Source organism: Magnolia sinica, chromosome 3 (genome assembly GCF_029962835.1).
Source record: "Magnolia sinica isolate HGM2019 chromosome 3, MsV1, whole genome shotgun sequence".
NCBI classification, from domain to species: domain Eukaryota; kingdom Viridiplantae; phylum Streptophyta; class Magnoliopsida; order Magnoliales; family Magnoliaceae; genus Magnolia; species Magnolia sinica.
In genome coordinates this window covers 47,919,840-47,942,314 of record NC_080575.1, presented here as the reverse complement: position 1 = coordinate 47,942,314, position 22,475 = coordinate 47,919,840, and the positions used below count along the sequence as shown (strand labels likewise).

At 37.7% G+C, this 22,475-nt stretch overlaps 1 protein-coding gene across 1 annotated transcript in view; it reads left to right on the top strand.

The window, feature by feature from the left end:
• Window positions 1–22,475, top strand: part of LOC131239904 (uncharacterized) — a 66,105-nt gene that overhangs the window by 21,456 nt on the left and 22,174 nt on the right. Inside the window, exon 3 of the mRNA XM_058237823.1 lies at window positions 9,929–10,081. Within this exon, the coding sequence (XP_058093806.1) occupies window positions 9,929–10,081 (153 nt within the window). The remainder of the gene's footprint in view (window positions 1–9,928; window positions 10,082–22,475) is intronic.

The following is a 22,475-nucleotide window of genomic DNA, read 5'->3' as shown; positions in this document are numbered from 1 at the left end:
AGGTTTTGAACAGATTGGATGGCAAATAACTCAATCGCCACTGTTTAATGTGGTGTCATCGACTTGAGCCTTCAATCTGCCTCTTTTTTTTGGATCATGCCCTAAAATGACCTGTCAAAATGGGACGGTGTGGATAAAACATATATAATATGGTGGGCCTTATTCAACCCCTGATAGGTTCGTCCATCTCTTGCTAGGTACGGGTGGAGCCCAACTTGGGTGAGACCCCGGAACTAGCGATGTGGGTGGGACCCTTGACCATATGGCCCATCTCGATGTATGAATTGTATATCCACTCCATTCATATGTTTTTTCAGCTTATTTTAGGCCATGGTTCCATAAACAATGGTTAATGACCACTGAAAACCTTTTGTGGGCCATACAAGTTTTTCATCAAGGTGATATTTGTTTTTGTCTTTCATCCAGATTTGTATGACCTTATCAATAGGTTGGATGGTCAATAAACATTAAGGTGGATGCCAAGAAGCTTTTAATGGTGGAAGTTCAATGACCACCGTGTTTTGTGGTGTGGTCCGCTTGAAACATTTGTTGGCTTCATTTTTGGGACAATGTCTTAAAATAATATGGAAAAACAGATGGACGATGTGGATATACAATGCATACATCGATGTGGGCCCTACTGTAAGGGTCCCACCCACATCGCTGGTTCTAGGTCTCACCCAAGTTGCGTTCGGGGTATTACCCAATCAACGTCCCTTTTTTAAGGGGGTAGATTAGGTGTGTTACGTTAGGGTAATTACCCTTACTATGGGCCCACCTTGATGATTTGGTTACATCCACCTTGTCCATCTGTTTTTCCAGCCCATTTTAGGATGGGGTCCTAAAAATTATGCAGATCCAAATCTCAGGTGGACCCAAGATATTCAAAATTGGTTACGTATCGGCCGTAACGGTAACGGTCGACACCGTTATGCGATACAAGGTCGAAATGGTGACCCCTAATTTTTGGACTCGAAACGGTTGTTACAGCCCATAATGGCCGTTACCCCCCATAACGGTCAGACAATAACAATAAAAAAATGATTATTTTGTCTTTAAAGTTGCAATTTTTCTTAATTTTTGGCACTTTTTTCTTCTAAATTTTTTCCTAAACTATTTTAATACAAATTCCGACCATTCTTAGCTTGAATTTGAGGATCAAAACAAGTTATTTTAAGGATTTTGTTGAATTGAAGCTTCGTGGGCTATTTTCCGATTTTTTTTTTTCAAAAATAGGTATTTATACATTTAAATTTTTTTTTTTTTTTTTTTAATGTCTGTTGTTATGGTTGAATATGATGCTTGTTATGGTTGAATATGATCCGTTATTCAAATTAGAACACACGAATGTGCATTTTACAGATTGCACAATTGAATTTTTTTTTTTTTTTTTAAATTATAAAATTTTCGAACTATTTTAGGCTGATTTTTAAAAATTAAGAAAAATATATATATTTTTTCAATCATTTTCTATTTTAATGGTTGAATATGATGTGTTAATCATAGTAGAACATATCAACATGCATTTAACAGATTATGCAGCTGATTATCTCTCTCTCTCTCTCTCTCTCTCTCTCTCTCTCTCTATATATATATATATATATATATATATAAACTATTTTCGGCCGATTACTTTTTCTATTTTAGTGGTTGAATATGATGTGTTAATTATAGTAGAACATATCAATGTGCATTTAACATATTATGCAATTGATTTTTTTTATTTATTTATTTTTAAAATTTTCGAACTATTTTCATCCGATTTTTAAAAATTAGGAAAAACAATTTTTTCAATCTTTTTCTGTTTTAATGGTTAAATATGATGTGTTAATCATAGTAGAACATATCAATGTGCATTTAATATATTATGCAACCGATTTTCTATTTTTTTATTTTTTATTTTATTTTTAGAATATTTTCGACTTATTTTAAAAAATTAAGAAAAATCATTTTTTCTTCAATCCTTTTCTGTTTTAATGGTTGAATATGATGTGTTAATCATAATAGAACACATAAATATGCATTCAACAGATTATGCAACTGATTTTATATATATATTTTTTATTTTCTTTTATTTTCAAACTATGTTTGGTGATTTTTAAAAATTAGAAAAAATCATTTTTTTTTTCAATCTTTTTCTGTTTTAATGGTTGAATATGCTGTGTTAATCATGGTAGAACATATCAATGTGCATTTAACATATTATGCAATTGATTATTTTTTTATTTTTTAATTCTTGGACTATTTTTGGTCGATTTTTTAAAATTAAGAAAAATCATTTTTTTTTCAATATTTTTTTGTTTAATGGTTGAATATGATGTGTTAATCATAGTAGAACATATCAACGTGCATTTAACATATTATTCAACTGTTTTTCTTTTTTCTTTTTTAAATATTAAATTATTTTAGCCAATTTTTAAAAATTAGGAAAAATAAAAAAAAAATTCTATCTTTTTCATTTTTAATGGTTGAATATGATGTGTTAATAATAGTAGAACATATCAATGTATATTTAACATATGCAACTGATTTTCTATTTAATATATATTTAAAATTTTTTTGGATTAATGACTTTATGTTTATATTTTCTTATTTTGGACAAGTTTTGGAGCTTTGTAGGGTTTATAACTCAATTTCTTCTTTATTGATTAGATTCAGAAGTTCAAACTTTATTTCATTTATCTATTTACATTAAGTTTCGAAATTTAATTAATTCATTCTCCTATAAAAACTATATTTAAACTTAGAGATCAAGTTGACTCTCACATAAGCCATATCTACCTAAGAAAATGTCCGATTCTGGTCAATAAAGAAGTGAAGATATTGGATGGTAACATTGTTAGAGGGTAGGTGGTAGTAGGCACTAAATGAAGTGGAACTATTGTAATAGACTAATAATTGGTGGAATTACATGACTCAAACAACATTTGACACATCGAAAGGGTCAAGTTGCCGGATGTACCAGAGTACTAAAAGAGATAAAAACCTTGATGCAAGCCAGTTTGGATGAATCGAAGGGGAATGTGTTGTTGTGCAGAAGAAAGATAATATTTTGGAGGTGGCACAACATGAGATGTTTAGTCCTGAATATATGTGCGTTCGTGATGAAGATATTATTGATTCTGATGAAGATTCAGATTGGGAAGTAACTATCGTTAGGAGAGAGAGAGCTTGCGCTTTGCTCGTGAAGAGGAAGAACGTCGGTTCCTGTTTGGTGCGGGGGGCAGTGGGAGTGGGAGTACGACTGGGTAGGTTCGATGGATTATGACGTATGTTTAGTAGCCGACGAGAGACGTCTTCATGTGATGCCCCTGTACATGTGGAAGAAGAAGTAAATGATCCCAAGAGACCCTATGTTGATCGAATCCTGTTTAGGAAAGAACCAACTAAACAATAGAAGATAAAACAAATGTAGAGTAAAACTTTCATTGAGAAACTAGGTAGGGCAGCAACAAAGTTATTTATCCATGCCAACATACCTCCTAACGTGGCCAATTCTTTGTATTGGCAGGTGGTAATTGATGCAACAATAGAAGCAGGTGAAGGAATTAAAGTTCCTATGGTTAGGGAGATTAGGGGGAAATGAAAAGATGCAGAGTATGCGGATGTGAAAGCATACATGGTTACTTTTAAACCCATATGGCAGGTTAGAGGATGCACAGTCATGTGTGATGGTTGAGTTGGCTCAACCAAATGCAACATAATCAACTTCATGGTGTACTGCCACTTGGAAATAGTGTTCCATAAGTCAATTGATGCATTAGAAGAAACAAAAAATGCTACTTATATATATTTTTCCTAATGGATAAAGTGGTGGATGAGATTGGAGAGGAGAATGTGGTGTAGATTGTGTCAGATAATGAAGCAACATCTAAGGCTACAAGACAAAAGTTGATGATAAAGAGACCACATATATTTTGGTCGCCATGTGCTGCCCATTGTATTGATCTTATATTGGAAGATACCGAGAAGAAGAAGAGTGTTAAGGAAATAATCGAAAGGGCAAGACAAGTGACAACATTTATTTACAACCATAAATAGGTAGTCGCAATAATGTGGAAGTTCGTGAAGGGATGAGAGTTGCTTAGGCCTGCGGCGACTAGATTTGCAACAAACTTTATAGCCTTGGAGAGTTTATACCAGCATAGGGGAGATTTGAGTGAGATGTTCGCTTACCGAGATTGGCTCAACACAAAACATGGGAAAAAGACATCAAGGACACCGGTTGATGTTGTGAACACTATAAGAGATAACAAATATTGGAAGGTCTAGAGGATCCTAAAGGTGATAGAGCTACTAATGAGGGTACTCTGTCTTGTTAAAACCGACGAATGACCTACCGTGGGCTTCCTATACGATACCATGGATATGGCAAAGTTAGCAATTCAACGTGATTGTACAAGCTGAAAGTCTTATTGGAAGATGATTGACAAGAGATGGACAACACAACTCCATCATGATCTTCATGCAGCAGGTTGCTACCTAAATCTTAGGTACAAATATGCCTAATCATTTGTTGTGGATAATGAAGTTCGTGTTGGGTTAAAGAATGTGATAAAGATATTAGAGCCTAACTTGAATATACAAATAAAGGCGTTGAAAGAATTAGATACATTTGGAAATTGCCGGGGTAGCTTTGAAGATGCTCTTGCACAACGTGTAGTATCTAGGTTGCAATCAGCCAAATGGTGGATGAATTTCGGAGAGAGTACGAAGGCTCTCCAAAAAATTGTAGTAAAAGTTTTGAGCTAGACAACATCTTCTAGCTGCGAAAGGAACTAGAGTTGTTTTGTACTTATTCATTCAAAGAATATGAATAGATTATAGACTAGGACGTTGGATAGAATTGTCTTCATGCATTACAACATTAAGCTAAGAATGAGGTGATATCATAGGAGCATTACAGGTGCCGGTGACACGGACTACTGTCTAATAAACTTGGATAATATTTATGATGAGGACGACCCGCTTCTACCTTGGTTGGAAGCAAGGGAGAAACAGATTGAAGAGGATAGTGAAGAATTGGAAGTTAATGACCCAATAATACGCATGACATAGCAAGAGAGTTGTGCAGCTATGTTGGACCCAGAAAGAGGGGTCATGCAAAGTCTGGCTCAATGGAAGAGCACAAGCAGTAGTAGCAGCGAGACCAAGCCGGATGATCATGATGGTGGTGGTGATGATGCATCTGATGCTGGTCCCACTTCTGATGTTGCTCAGCACACCATACATCCATCTACAGATTGCGAGGCTGATGAACATCGACAGGGTACACGAGGTCCACTTATGAGTGTATTGAGTCACGATATAGCCAACAAGAGGAGGCTCGGTCTATTGGTGCACCGAGAGGTCCAAAACATTAGCAGGCCCATGATCATGAGCATTATGGATATTCTTATGGCCAATGAGATTATAGTTACATGGAGCCCGTTCCGTCACATTCATGTTGGAGTAGTCCTCCTTATCCATGTTCATATTATTATAGATATCCGAATCCAAATCCAAGTAACTCATCATAAACACATTCTCAATCTCAACAGCCCGAGTACGAGCACCAGTACGATTATTGGACGGGTATTGATGGATATCCTTACTTGGGGTGAGAGTCGTTTCCTAGTTAGGATCAGTCATCCTCTAGCTTCGTTGACTTGGTCTTTTCCTCTGGCACTAGATATTATGGATATGCAACACCTATTCCACAACTGTACGATGATGATGATGATGACATAGAGGTCGAGCAACCACAACAAAGCAGATTTTCATTTTGGTGGTGACTCAGGAATTTTATTAAGGCAAGTATATATTTTTATAAACATTACTTACATTTAAGATAAGTATTGCTATACCCATTACCCACACATTCACCAAGCAAGCACACACTTGACATTGCCGAACTTGTACTTAAAATGATCCCCCTAACAGCGAATCAAGTTGTAGGGGAGTATATCAGACACTACTATTATTATTATTATTATTATTTTTTTTTTTAATGTCTTGACTTGAGGATGACAGGATAGGAATCACTGGATAGGAGAAGTCTCTAGCATGTTGAAGACTTTAAATAGAATGAACATTGTAATTAATGCACGTCCAAAGGTATGTAATATAGAATAAATTATGAAAACTAATAACAAATACCCACACATGTGAGATATATCAAAGATATTTTGATACTACATTCTAATATATTTATCATTGATATTAGATAGTTAAAAAATTAAATCGATGAGTTTTGTAATCAATTCTAGGTTGTCAGGTTCATAAATTCATCGAACAACCCGATACAAAATTTTCATCAAAGAGTGGACCGTTATACCACCATAAACATGTTCAAAATTATAAATGACTGCATATTTAGAATATTTAGAATTTTTCGGATTTAATGGATATTTTTTTAGATTTTGACTTTTTTTTAAAAAAAAAAAAAAAAAAAAACCCATATCGGCCGATACGGCCCGTAACCGTATCGGTAATGGTGGGGACCGTTACGCCCACCGTTACTGCAACAGTACACCTTAGGTGGACCACACCACATGAAAGAGTGGTGATTGAGTGTCTCACCATTAAAACTTCCAAAGGGCCCATCGTAAGGTTTTCATATTGTTTATTTGCAATCGAACCTGTTGATAATGTCAACAAGATCTGGATTGAGGGAAAATACAAAGATTATCTTGATCCAAAACTTTTGTGGCCCATAAAAAGTTTTTAATGGTCATTCATCGCTGTTTCTAGTGGGTATGGTCCACCTGAGATTTGGATATTCTTAAGGTTTAGGATCCCGCCCTAAAATGAGATGGGAAAACAGATAAATGGCTTGGATATACAAAAATTACATCAAGGTGGACCCCACATGGTTAGAGTAACACTCGTTAAGGTGTTATTTGTGTGGACCACAGATGAGTGATTAGTTCAGTTCGGAGAGGATGAGTACCAACGTTATGTCAGGGAGTATTTTAATTGCTACCATTCTACTATGACTTGGGCACAGTACTGTCGATTTGTAGATGAGCAATATTCTTCCTAGCTTCATCGAGATGGAGACGATGATTACGAGCCACCCATTCCCTCTATGTTGGTCTAGGCCATAGCCAGTCACATCATTGATAGGTATGTTTTTTAATTTTTACTATATCTTTTTCTTTTGAATGCATTGGTTGTCTTCATACATGTATTGATACATTTATAAATGTTATGCATCATATTTGAATATAGTTGCCTTAGTTCAATCAAATAACGCATAGCGTATGACCTTATGCAAAGGAAGCCTATTATGTGCACTTCTTTTTTGAGATTTTATGATTTAAAAATGTGTACTAAGGTCTTTTTAAATAATCCATGAAGTTTCATTGAAAATTTCAACCAATTTCCCAATGTTTCCCCATGTTTCCCAAAAAGTGCGATAAATTACGTGATACAAATGATATAATCTTGTGCGATAACCGATAAGTATTTGTATCCCAAGGTTGCGATACATTGCGCGATACCGATATTTCGAATATCGGGCCTTGGTAAACCGTATTGATGCACTAATGGAAAAGTTTCCAACCAATCTGACGAAAGAAGGAAATGATCCAACTTCGACTTGGATGCTCTTGCTTTGTAGCTATAAATATTAGATACCATTACAAAAACCACCCTTCTATGCCAAAAGGGTGGATTGATAACTTAAATAATATAAGCTGCTCTTTTATGCCAAAAGGGTGATGTATTTTTCTGGTTAGAATCTAAATGGGATTCTTTGCTCTCTAAATATTGAAAAAAAGTGATAAAGATGCTCCTGACTATGTATACAATATCTAATGATATGGAGAGACATTAATCAACATTGTCCCTTCTTCTCTATCTGGGGGAATTTTTTTTTTTTTACCATGGGATCATTGTAGAACCTCAGGTGTAGCTTGTCGAAAAAAAGATGAGCATGAGGGAATTTCAATCTTTCCTGGTTTAGCCTAGTTAGAACTGCAGGGGTACAATTTACTTGATTTTTCCTTTGACTGTGTACTTTTCTTGTGAGAGTCGTCATCATCAACATGTTATGACAAAGCAAAAGATGATAGGAGCTTCCTCCCTAACCCAACCAAACCAAACCCCCCCCCCCCCCCTCTCTCTCTCTCTCTGTGCACGGGCATGTGTCCTGTTGATGTGAATCTGCTATGTTTATTCCTAAGGGTGATTTAACTAGCTGAAAATCAAGGTTCATTGTTAAAAATCCTTGAAATAATCACATTTTGGTGGTGGAAAAATAATTGTGGACCTATGCTAGAGAATTCGATCTAATTTTCAGTTGTCTGGACCACCTTAACCCTAGATCAACTGCTTAAACACCTCAGAGCCTAGGAGGGTACTTAGACCCTTGTGAGGTGAGGATTTGAGGATTAATATAAACGACATATAGCACAGAAACAATAGTGTTTTAGACCACACATTTCGTACATTGCACACTCGGTCTTAGATTCCATACCATTTTGCAGTAATTTCATTGGTAGATACAGGAAGGAGGGCAGTTTCAGCTCCTAAAGCTTTAATTGGAGAGTTCATGAGCATCCCTTATGTCAACAGTTATCTATTCACAATTTCGCCTCTCTGGCTACATCACACATACACTAATGTCTAGTCAGATATGCTTCGGCTTTGTGTGGAACCACGATTTTTGGCGAACTTAATTGTTACCTATATCAAAATTGCATGCTTGGTTTGTTATCAATATCGATAAACCGGAGCTCTCATCAATTTTTGTGTATGCTGCTTTCCTTATGACCTCAAATGCAGTAATCTGTTCATCATCTATTTGATGAAATTTGTACAGAAACTGCTCCCTGTGCACCCAAATCCCACTCTTGCTTGCTGGATTAGATGTTCATAGTTCAAAAACCAGGACAAGGACCGCCCTGGACTATGTAGTTTGTCCTGGTGGGTGAAGAAACTGCTTGCTATTAATGGAAAATATAATAATTATTTAGTTGCATTGCATCTTGCTCTCTTCACGATTTCCACTTGGTAGCCATGTGCCAGCTGGTCCCAAGCCCGGTAATGGAGGAGGTTGATGTTAGATAGGTAGCCAGTCATTGAACTTTTGCCACGGAATCATGAGAAGCACGCCAACCCCAAATATTTTGGAGAAGACCCACCTGCTCATTTGCCAATCTAATGATAGTCAAATGGCGATCCAAAACTGCTGGAGAAGGCTAAGATGATGATGGTGATGGGGCCCTGCCCCTTGTAGCCTTATACCTTCAAATGTAGCCAACATGCATACGATCTTTTGTGCCCATGAGATAATGAAAGCAGGCTTGACTATTTGCCAATGACATATACTATTATCTCTTTTCTTAGCAAAGTTTACCATGCTAATCGAATAAATTACATAGTTTGGTACAAAACATGCATAAGACTCAGTTGCAAAAGTATGGAGAACTTATGCCGTCTAAGCTGTGACATGAAAATGATATGCGAAACATCATTTGTACATTTTAGCCAGCTGCAATATGTAAATGATATGTTAGCACTTAGCAGGTTGGTTTTTGTACTCCAGATTTTTATCTCGGAGTCTCTGACAAAGATAATTGAGAATGATTCATTCCAGATTCAGATTTGATTGGCTTTGAAATGAATGGGGGCATTAATTTACTGGACATATTGGATATCGCTTGTAACCATTGAGGAAGGACATCGTCTTTTATTCTTTTTTCTTTTTTTTTTTTGCTGATCTCAAAAATATATTTCTCTAATAATCCCCTTGTTTTTTTTCTTCTTCTTTTCTTCCTTTTTCTTTTACCTTTTGATTCATGTGGACAATCTTCTTTTGTGATTTTCATGGTGGTTGTAACTTATAAATCAGAAAGACTGATTTTTGCATATTCAGTATTCCAAATTCAAGTGGTTCTTTTTGAAATTTCTTAATTGCTTTACCCTTTTTCTTCATTTTTAGGTGGCTACTGAAAAATTACCAGATTTGAAGGCAAGGATGGTTGAGTATGCTAAGGAGCATGCCCAAGATATTGGGGAGGGCCTGCAGGTGCTCCTTGGAGTTGCTTCTCTCCTGCATGTATTGTCTTCAAAGGAAGATGTAGCCATTGGTTTGGTATGCGTACAAGTCCTTCCCATTTTAATTGAAAGATTTGATTATTTAAGCCCTTTCGCTATGCATAGTTGCTTTGTTTTCCACACTTAAAACACTTTGGATGTCTTATGCTGCAGATGGTCTTCATGATTTCCTATCTATTTGTGAACAAAGATTTCCTATTGATTTACAAACTGGCAGCTTTGATTGTCTTGCAGAATGGATAATTCTTATGAATTTTCCTGTTCAAGTAAGCATTCAACTGATTTAGTATGCAAAACAGACATGAAAATTAATATAGTTTCAACTTTCAACTCACAATTTATTTTCTTGAGAGGAACCTAGTTAATCGACATTGGGCAGTTGACATATTAGAAAATCATGTAAGATGCCTAAAACTAGTTTGGCTTATAAATAAAGGATGAAAAGTGCTAAGCGGATTTGCACAAAGGTGGATTAAAGAAACTCATGGTAGATGTCCACTCCCAATGCGGAACCATGCATGTTCATTAGGTGGGGCCCATTAGCATGTAAGTCCACAAATATAACTTAATAATAATAATAATAATAATATTTTTTTTTTTTCTGAGATGTCGATTGAATCTGTCAAAACCTTGGATATTGATCTTTGTTGCACGATCCTCTAACAGGGTGTGGCTTCTGCTTTGGACTCCTGTTCCCACTTCCCAGCAATTTATACTCACGAACATTTTGAAACAGATACTTCCTAGCTCCTGCTAAGGTATTCAATAACAGTAATGGGGCCATTATGGCCTCCGTAACAGCCATTACTACTCCATGATGGTTAGATTTTTTTATTTTTATTTTTATTTTTATTTTTATTTTTTTAAGTAAAAAACTATGAAAAAAAGATGGGCGAATTGAGAGGATTCCAAATATGTATTCTTTTATGGTTTCGAACATGTTTATGATGGTGTGCCAGACTCATTCTTTGGTAAGAATGCTATCTCGGCTTGCCTGAGAGGCTTAGACTTCAAAATTCCTATATTTAATTTTCTAAATATCTAATATCACTAATTCAATATAAATAAGATTATATGAGCATTAATCTTATGATGAGACAATTATGTATTTATATTTATATGACCATGTTACTACAAAAAACCATTGTATAGCTGTATAGGTCCATAAGATGTCAATACATGAAGTATAAAGTGATGCATAAGGACAAAAATAAATGCAAAAACATTACTCACCAATCATGTCATCACCACAAAAAACCATGCTGCCTGTGGTTACTAAACCTCCATGTCGTCATCGTTTGGCTGCTATTGTGGAATGGGTGTTACATATCCATAATAACCAAAGGTAAAGACTGTCAAATGTCAATGAAACCCCGATGATGATTGATCATGATCATCACTGCCATTGGACATCTGTTGTGTCGAATCCAAATAAGAATCGTCGCTGGTGCCAGACATAGACCCATAGTCATAGCCATAGCTATAACATACTGGTACTGCTCATACTGCTGAGTCTGCAATGATGAACGGCTCAGATATGGATCTGGATATCTATATCCCCCATATTGTGGATCATATCTAGGACTAGTCCAGTAAGAAAGTGCCTTAGGAGCCTCCATATACTGTTTGTGGTCATATCCATATCCATAAGTTGTCTAGTGTACTATTGGTGCCCAATCTCCTCTAGTGTCACTAATGCCGTCCTCCCTATGATGCTTCTCCCTTGGTTGGTCATATCGTGAATCGATACTTGTAAGTCTGGTCTCCGTTAATTGTCGATCTTCATCGGCCTTGAACTGTGTAGAAGGCTATATCCTCTGAGCAATATCATTAGCAAGACCAGGTGCATCACCATTATCCATCAGTCTTGGTTTCAATGTTAGTATTTTCTTGGGTCAAATCTTTTGTAAGCCTCTTCAAAACAGCAACATGACTCTCTTGCTAGCTTGTGCATAATGTTGGGTTGTGCACCTTGATTTCTTCATTGTCCTCTTCTACCTGTTTCTCCATTTGTTCCAACAAGTTCAAGGTATGCCTACGTAATGGCTGTATTGGCCGTTACATAATGGTATCAGTGTTAGCCCTATGCAATATGGGGTCATAACGGCCACCAAAAAAAAAAAAAGAGGCATGTAATAGCCGTTACATGTGTAACGGTCACCTCCCCTTGCTCTCCCCCATTCCCGGTGCAATGATCGAAAAAGGTTACTTTTTATAAAATCAGGTTCAATGCCCTTTTTTAAAATACTTATTCTTCTAGTTCTTTTCATTTCTCCTCTATAGAGTGATCTTAAGGAAATTTCGACCTATCTTGTGCATAAAAGAATGATTGGGATATCAGTCGCAAAAAATGGTTACTACCATGGGTAGTGAGTGGTGACTTCAACGTCGTTCGATTCTCTTTTGAAAAGTATAGTGGAAAACAAACTACAAAGAGCATGAAGTCCTCTGAATGGATAGTTAAAAATGAAATGATGGACTTACTAATCGGCGAAGTGAAATTTACAAGGTCAAAGAGCCAAGCTAGAGTGTCTAAATCGAAATTAGACTGCTTTCTCCTTTTTGCGGAGTTTGTCGACAAATTTCCTCTAATTTTCCAAAGGGGTTTGCCAAAACCCATATCGGACCACTGCCCAATTATCTTAGAAATGGAAGAGGAAAAATGGAGCTTTAGGCCGTTCAAATTTGAGCTTTCATGGTTAGAAGTCGAGGGCTTTTCCGAGTTAGTGAAAGAATGGTGGTCTTCATTCTCAATAATTGGTGGGCCTAGTTTCGTTCTCTTTCAAAAATTGAGAATGCTAAAAATGAAAGTTCAATGTATAGGCACTTTCAAATCATAACATCACAAACAAAGAAGTGCATATAATAGGTTATAGGGTCTTAACTATGCGTCGTCTCACTAAACTGATGCAATTATATTCAAAGTGAATTCATAACAATCAATGTTGTCAAATCGCATATGCAATTGTGTGTGATTGCATATGCCTGTGTGCATATGCGGTTGCATATATATATATATATATATATATATATATATATATGAGGCATGCTCACCTACGCACGTGCGCACCTTTGCACACGTGTCAAGTGTGTCAAATCCGAACGGTCCATAAGATGCGGAATCCCATAAAACCTCAGGAGGTGAATTTTCACCCTGATCTAAGATTCCGGTGGACCATAGCAAAGAGAAATTCTAATCAAGGGAAGAAACTGTTTTCATTTTTCATGGCCCACCGAAGTTTTGGTTCAAAGTAAAAATTGGAACCAAGGAGTTTCAAGAGGTTCTGCTTCATGTGGACCGTTTAGATTTTCGAGACTCATCATATATGATGAGTTCTTAAAAAAGTTCGTATGTAGTCCGTGCGAACTAGTTCGCAGGTGAGCGTTCCACTATATATATATATATGTGTGTGTGTGTGTGTGTGTGTATACACGGAAACGCTCACCTGCGAACCAGTTCGTACGTAGTACATACGAACTTTTTTGAGAACTCATCATATCTGATGAATCTCGCAAATCTGAACAGTCCACATGAAGCAGAACCTCATGAAACCTCCTAGTATGAATTTTTACTTTGATCCGAAACTTTGGTGGGCCATGAAAAATGCAAACAGTTTCTTCCCTTGATTTGAATTTCTCTTTGCTATGGCCCACCAGAATCTTAGATCAGGGTGAAAATTCATCCACTAAGGTTTCATGGGATTCCGCATCTTATGGACCGTTCGGATTCGACACCCATGACACGTGTGCAAAAGTGCGCACATGCGTAGGTGAGCATGCCTCATATATATATATATATATATATATATATATATATTAGAATAATAGGGAGAAATTAAGAAAAAAATGAATAAAATATAAAAAAGTAGGGGGAACTTTCCTAAGTTAATAGATAAATAATTTTATATGCCCTTGGCCCTTGCAATACATTTAATTTAAGTAAAATAAAACCAATTACATAATGAATTAAATATTAAGTCATCATTCATCAACAATTCAACATTCTACAATGTAGTTAACAAATATCAACATTTAACATTCAACAGTACAGTCAACAATCAACATCTACACACTTCGTAAACAAAATGAAGAAGTTATTTATTTATTATTCATCTAATCATATACTATATACATTCAGCTATTTGCCATTGTGGCATTTGATCACTACCACTGTCATCATCACCATCATCATCCGAGTTATCTCCTTCTTCCACATACACTTCTTCTTCTTCCGTTTCTTCATCATCTGATGGGGACATTATGCGCATGCGCACGCCCCCACCCTACACACGTACTCAAGGAGGAGAGCCCCACATTGATCTGGATCGACGACGACATCTATGGAGGACCTCTTAGTTAGGGGGCCGTGCAATGGAGCATTGGAGTGGACCCGATCATCATAGGGATTCCACCATTGGATCTCATGATCGTGGCCCACTACTCTAGATGATCTAGGATTTTGAGTTTTGGTTATTATCATTATTAGAAACATCATGAACAGTTTTGATTGCGTTGATTAGTTCTTATTTTTGTTACTTCGTCTCTAAGTAATAGTGTGTGCACATGACGTGGCTTTTGGAGTTTGGGGTTTTCTTCTAAATAGGTAACCCCATATAGGTTTTTTTCCATTGAAGTTTATGAATAAAATTCTGCGTTTTTTCTTTTCTATTCCTTAGAGTTGAAGAGGCTAATTGGGTGCGAAATCCTCCCTTCCTCGAAGGGCTAACTACCGTGGTGCGAAGCCACCACCATCCCAAATCGTCCCCACCTCCTACACCCCACATCCATCATCTCCCACAGCCTTCCCATCTTCAGATTTATCTTTCCTTTGCACCCAAATTCTCCTTTACAACAGATTTTTAGATTCTGGCCCACTAGGGGGCCGATACTTCGGCAGAGCACCACGTACACACCGGACCGCGGATCGACGTAAAACTTGACATGAGGGTGGACCTTCCTTGGCCAACCAACCCCTAGCTGGTTGTTTCCAGTTTCGTGAGCCCCACACACGTGCGGACAGGAACCCACACACGTGCGTCTGGGCTGGGCTGTTGTCCACACGTGTGGACTGTCTCAGGTTATTCTCTCCCCTATTTCACTCCCCTCTCGCCTTAAATCCCTAACCCTAACCCTACATAATCCCAAATTCCAAGTCTTCCCAACTTTTGCAAACCCTAGACTTTCCCGAAATGAAACATGGTGAATCTCTTGAATTGGAGAACAATCCTTTGTAAGAGTGGGTGAATCTTATACTGCTCTGGGCATTGTTTGGTTTATAATTTTATTTGATTCAGCCCTAAACGTGTGTAGGCTTGGACCCCCGTAGATTCCCCTTGTTGAATGTTTGATCATATGTGGGACGCGGAATTTTGTGATTGTTTAAAATTGGTATGATCAAAAGCTTGAAATCATGCATGTCATATTTAATTTCATGTCATGTATCATCATCTGTATGTACTAATACTTCATCAACATCCAATGGTGGATCTTTAGCTTGATCATTATCATCATCTCCTTCTTTCATCTCCTCAATCTCTTCAACGGGTTGACGGCTACTACTCGTCCCCCGGCTCACCCCCATCCTTCGCTTTCAAATGGTACCTTCTCCAGGTATCGATCCGTATACGGCATTTTCAACTTGCGCCCATTTCAGGTCCTCTCTAGCAAATATCGGGTCCTCCGTCTCTACAAGTCACTCGTTATCTGCATGCAACTCATCTAAGCAGATAGGGTCAAAGAAACCAGACTTTTCTTTCCTAGCTTGGAATTGTTCTCGCAATTTTTTATTGTATTGAACGAAAACCAAGTCGTTGAGCTTTTTTTGCTCAAGGCGATTCCTTTTCTTGGTATGAATCTGTATGAAAGAAATTTCATTTGGCATTAGCTATTTAGGTAATTAATTTAACTTACGCCTTAGTCCTTGCACTAAAAAATGAAGTTTACAATTACTAAACCTACCGCCTCGAACATGCTCCAATTGCGCTCGCAGGCACTGGTAGAACACGTGAGTCCAAAAATCCTCATAGCCAGCTTCTTTAGAGTTGGATCCTTCCTGTCCGGGTCCACTCCATATGCAGCCCACCAGTCAGCTGAGAAAAACAGTTTAGGTAGGTCAGAGTCACTTTGTAGATTACATTGTAATTTGTATATATATAAAAAAAAAAAAAAAACTATTTGTAAGACACTAAGACTGACATTCATAGTACTTGGTAATTTTATTTTCCGATGCCTGATGACGATATCCCTTGAGAATATCTCCTTACTCTTTGTATAGAAGTCCAGTAAAGTTGAGATCTTGTCCTATTCTTCTCTATCTAGAATCATTCTTTCCAACACATCAATAAATCCAACCATATGCATAGTAAATACTTCTGTTAGATCAACAGAAGCGAATAAACAGGTTGGGTTAAGGATGTAAGCAGTCGAATACAATGGAGATGACATTTGGTTGCCCCATCTTTTATCTATAATATCTATAATTGGCTTGTAATCATGGTTTCTATAGTTAAAATGGTCCATGATCTTATTTTTTACTCTCTCAATTGCATCATATATGTAACTCTTTGCAGGCTTCTCATCCCTATCCACCAATCGCAACATAGTGACTAAGGGCTCGGATGTTTTTAGCGCCTTTACCACTTGTGTCCAAAATCTTTGCCAAAGGATTGTTTGTTGAACCTGTTTCCCTTCAGCCTTCTTTGACCAAGGCCCACTTGTTAAATCGGCCGACACTACAAAGCTTCTATGTTCTGATTTTTTATGCATATAATCTTTGTAGTGTTAAAAAGGCTGTAGCGAAACGGGTGACTACTAGACGTAGCAAGTTACCCTCAATGTATTTTCTCATTCGACTGAGAAGAAGGGTGTGTTTATACATAAAGACCATGATTCTTCTAGCCATTGCAATCACATTTATAAATAACCTACCTATATCTTCTAACATAAGATCAACACAATGGGCCGCACAGGGGGTCCAACATAAACGACACTTCTTCTCCATAAGAAGACGACCAACCATTACATACGAGGTTGTGTTGTGTGTAATTACTTGTATAACGTATTCCTCACCTATTTCCTCAACTACATTATCCAGTAAACTAAACAAGTGTTCTCCTATGAGTGAATGGCCTGATGCATCCACGGACTTGAAGAACATTGTCCTAGCTAGACAATTTACCAAAAAGTTAATGAGAGACCGACCAGATCTATCAGCCCATCCATCGACCATTATTGAAGACCCATATGTTTTCCACAATTTCTTATATTCAGTTATAAATGATCGTGTATATTCAACTTCGGTTTTCAAGCATGTCTCCCTCATTTCATAATATGAAGGAGGTTTAAGCCCAGGTCCAAATTGACTTATAGCCTCAACCATTACTTTGAAGCTTCTTGATTTAACGGCGTTGAAAGCAATGCTGGTTTGGTAAAACCACTCAGCAATATATTGAATAATGGTTTTTACTATCTTTTTGTTTATACCGGTTCTTTAAAGTTGTTTGAGCCGACCCTTTGCCTCGACCCCTTTGGTCAATCACATCCTCGGGGTGTGGTCTACAACATCTATCCATGGGCCCATGCCCTTTGGCTCTTTTCGAGACCATTGGTTGTACTTGTGGTTTAGACCGGCCTGTCGAAGTAGGGGGAGTGGGACTAGCTTTATCTACATTAACTACGTTTATATCTTCATATGCGTCTTGTTCCAAATATTCCTCTTAACGTAGGGCACTATCGCATTTCTTTCTTGACTGTTTTTCCATATATTCCATGATCTCCCTTCGGATTTCTAGAGTAATTTTGTCGCATGCTTTTGCATTTGACCCCGGTAAATGTGTAAGGTGTTGCTTGTGCCTTGCAATGCCACCGGAACCCACATACCTATATAACTCACATACTATGTGAGTCTTATCCAAAACACTATGATGGTGCCCATACTTCTAACCTGGGTCATTTGACTAAGGTTTCAAAGAGGAAGATTGGGAAGAAGACATTATGTTGGTGGTGTGTGTATTGATTGCTAGTACTAAAAAGTAAACTAAAAAACTAAAGTAAGAGACTAAAGAGTAAAGAGACTAAAGAGATGGGAGAGAGAGAGAGAGAGAGAGAGAGAGAGAGAGAGAGAGAGAGAGTTACACTTACACTAGTAGTAGAAAGGGAGAAGGGGGAAAAGAAAAGGAGAAAGAGAGAGTTACACTTACACTTGTAGTAAAAGAGAGGGGAGAGAGAGATTTACACACAAACACAATTACAATTACAATTTATAAAAACACAAATTCTTCACTTTTTGTCTTCACTTTTGCCTTGACCCTTGAGTCTTGAGTCTTGATTCTAGAATATTGTAGACTTGTAAGTTATGTTGTAACTTGTAACTTGTAAGCAACAAAGTAACAACTAACAATAACAAACTAAAAAGAAATGTTAGAACTTAGAAATTGGATATGAATATGATTATGAAACTTTAAGAAGGAATGAGATAGAAAGAGAGAGTGGTGGGTGTGTTGTGTGAGTATGATTATGACTTTATGATCTTTAGAACTTGGAAAAATTAGAAAGAGAGTTCAATGGATGGAGCTTGGTTGTCTTGTCTCTTGAATCTTGATTCTTGAATCTTTGTAGTTGTAGTTGTCCCTTGATTGAAACTTCAAACTTGAAAGAAATATGGATGGAGTGGAGCTTGGGGCTTGGAATTATGTAAGAGAGAGTGTAAGAGAGTAGAAAATAGAGATAGAGAGAAAAAGTTTGAACTTTGAGTGCATGTAGGAGTGTTTAGAATCCCATTTTACAGACAAAAAATCAAGATTTCTTTTTAAAAATTCCCAACAGTCAGAAAACGGTCAGATTTCTGACAGTTGTCGAATATGTGATCGCATATTGTCGCACATGTGGCATATGCGATCGCATATGTGTAGAAATCGCATATGCCACTCTCGCTTATGCGATTTCTGCACATTTGTGGGCATATGCACATTTGCATATGCGATCGCACATGACAACACTAATAACAATTATAAATGTAAGAAAACATTTATGGAAACACAACCAATATATTAAAAACTAAAAGAAGTAGAAATTTATAAATATACCTGTGAATGATGTCTGGTTGTGGCTCAGACCCACGTAGAGCTGCACGTGGCTCATAATCATCATATCAATCTTGACGGGGCTGGGAATAGTACTGCTGCTCTACAAATGACAATATTGTGCCCATGACATTGTGGAATGGTACTAGTTAAGATACTCTCTGACATTGGTACTCATCCTCTCCAAACCAAATTAGTACGCCCATCCATGGATGCTGCGTAATTGTCAGTTGTGGTTGGTATGGATCTGGGGTGGGCATAGATGTAGTTACTGCATTTCCATATTGCTGCTCGTATCCCTGCCTGCCTGCAGAGGTAAACTCTTGATCGTAGTAAAAACCAATGTGTAGTAACTGCTGGAGTCGCTCGCCGCATATCCACCAGGTCTGTATCCATATCCATACTGTGGCATAGAACTTGAGCTACTCTCCATTGTCTATGATCCATATCCATATTGTGGCATGGAACTCAACTTCCCCTCCCTCGTTTGTGATCCAGATTTAGAGCCACCCTACCTCTCACGAACGTGCTTGTTCCTCATGGATATTGCCAATAACTGCCGCTCTAATTCTATTAGCTTCTTACGCATGTATGCTTTATTAATGAAATTCGGGGCCATGGGTTCATCTGGACGAGAACTGTGGTCAGTGTCCTTGGTGGCATGATCAAAATCCCTCTCCCCAATGAATGGTCTAAGATGCCTTTGAGACTTACTCCTAGGATGAGACTCGCTATTGCTGCCACCATCCCCGTCACCACCATCACTATCATCGCTATTGTAACTAGAGTTACCCTCACCTTCACCATCATTGCCGTCATCATCATCACCAGACCCACCACCCGCATCACTCTATCTCGGTCTTAGTGTTGGATAATGTCTCATTGCCACATGTCCCGTGTGATAGTGACTACTACAGGCTATCCTCTGGACTCCTCGTCAATGGGTTGAAAGTTTCATTAGGAGATCTCTATTGCTCCACATGAGCGTCAACATCAATCCCTTGTGATGTTGCCTCTGCCGCCACATGCAACTCTGGTCACCCATCAGAAGTATCTAAATCATTTGACTTAACTCACTGGTAAAGTGGGTCGTCCTCATCCTCTTCAGCATATGCATGTTATCCGATCATCATCGGGTCCAATGGGTCCTGCACTTTTCTTCTTCCTTTCGAGCGAAGTAACCTCTCTTGTAGCTTCATGTTGTAGTGGCAATATACTAGCTTCTGAAGCCTCTTGTACCGCAATCTGTTGCGCTTAATTGTGTGAATGAGGGAGAATGCGCTCCAATTCCTTTCATAGGGTGAGGAGGACGTCATTTGTGTTAGCACACGAACAGTCAGCCACTGCAAAACCTCAGAATCACTCCCGTACATGGCCTATCATTCGCTTGCTAAATAGATTTTTTTTTTTTTCTTCATTGGTTTCACATTTACTAAAATAATATGAAAACTATAAGTTTTAAGAGGTGACTAATGTAGCAACTCACATGCCATCATATGATTCATCGACCTCACCATGGCCTTACACTCGAACATTCCAACAACGTCGTGGAATCTAACAATTTGTTGATGGCATATAACAATAAGGGTAAGTATGGACTAGTTAAGATGAAGATAGGATGAAGGTAAGTGCGGGACATATTTACCTCATTACTAAATGTGCCTTTCACCGAACAGTGGGAAAATAACTTATCATACACCTCATATATAACCCTCTTCAATGAATTGTCTTTGTAGAGTCTACGGTTGTAGTGGTACTTGGGATTTAGGAAGTACGCTGAAACCCAACATGATGCAAATATTTACACATCGGTATGATAACATAGCCATACATGCTATGCGAAGAACTAGCAAAATACTGAAGCATATAGACGAAAAAATAAATCATGTTACAACTTACTAGCCTGATGACGTAGGTGAGAAAGTGTCATTTCCCAACGGTCGTAGATTATTGTATGCTCCCACTTATATGCCTCGTGACTTTAGCCTGATTGACGTCATTCATCAACTATATGGATGCCTACAACGATCCCATCAACGAGTACGTCTTGTTATCGGCCATCCTTAACACAACATAAATGGGCTCTAGAATAGCCACCACCAGTGTTTTAAATAGTGTGTAGCGTATAGCATGGTGTTTGGCCCTCTATAGTGTGTAGCTTAAGCTACACAATCCTTAATATTTTTAATTAAAATAATAGAAAATATGATAAAGTTTACAAAATGTGTAATTTCTATGAGTTCTTGACTACAACTCTAGATCATTAACCACTTCTTTCCATGCAAAATCTCTCTCTCTCTCCCTGCCTTTAGACATCTGTAAGTGTGACTTTTTAATTTTTAATTTTTTAATTGAAACACCACAAATTCATGATATAGACCACAATTTGGATGGTCCAGATTGATCTAAATGCCTCTATTTACGATATGGATCACAATTTCGATGGTATGGATTAGTTTAATGTAGTGCCATGTGTCAATTGTCATAGGTATAATTCATCACCATTTTAAAATAGGTGTTAAACTAAAATAGAAAAAAACACTTTAAAAAAATGAGATCTCAGGTAGCTTATGCTATCCAGGCTACATGTAGCGTACGCGACTTACCCTGTAGCTTACGCTACTAGGGAATTACGCTACTCGCATATGCTACGTAGCATTTTTGCTACGCTACGCTACAATGCTATTGAAAACACTGGCCACCACATTGTGCACACGCTCTCAAAATGCGCTGCTTAACACAAATTCCTCAATCCTCCAGGCTACTCTTTTTCCACTCTGATTCTAATATGCATATTCTGGAGAGCTGAAAAGCTCTCGTAGCCCCTGCTTGTGTTTGATGAGGCTATTTAAGGCAATATAATTTGTGGCAAACTGCGTCGCCTTGGGGTGCACCATATCCGCACCACACCTCTCGCACAACTTGGATAACAACCATATGTGGTTGTATATAAAGGTCGTGATGAGCCGTGCGTCAATAACAATGACCTTCACTAACGGCCTATCTCCGATCACCTCCAGCATGAGATCGATGCAATGGGCTGCACATGGGGTCCAAAACATATGATGCTTGTTCATAATATTCTTCTCCGTTGTCATAAATGCACTTTCATTTTCTATAAAAAAAAAACTACATAACGTTCTTCCTCCCAACATCTTGCATGACATTGTGCATTAGTTTGTAAATGTAATCCGCATTTTTAATCTTATTACCGGCATCTATGGACTTTAGGAACATTGCCCGTCCCCTGCAATAGACCATAAAATTTATGACCGATGTCCTTGTCAGTTTGGTCTAATCGTCACACATGACAGTGTAGTCGTACATCTCCCATGACTGCCTATATCCCCC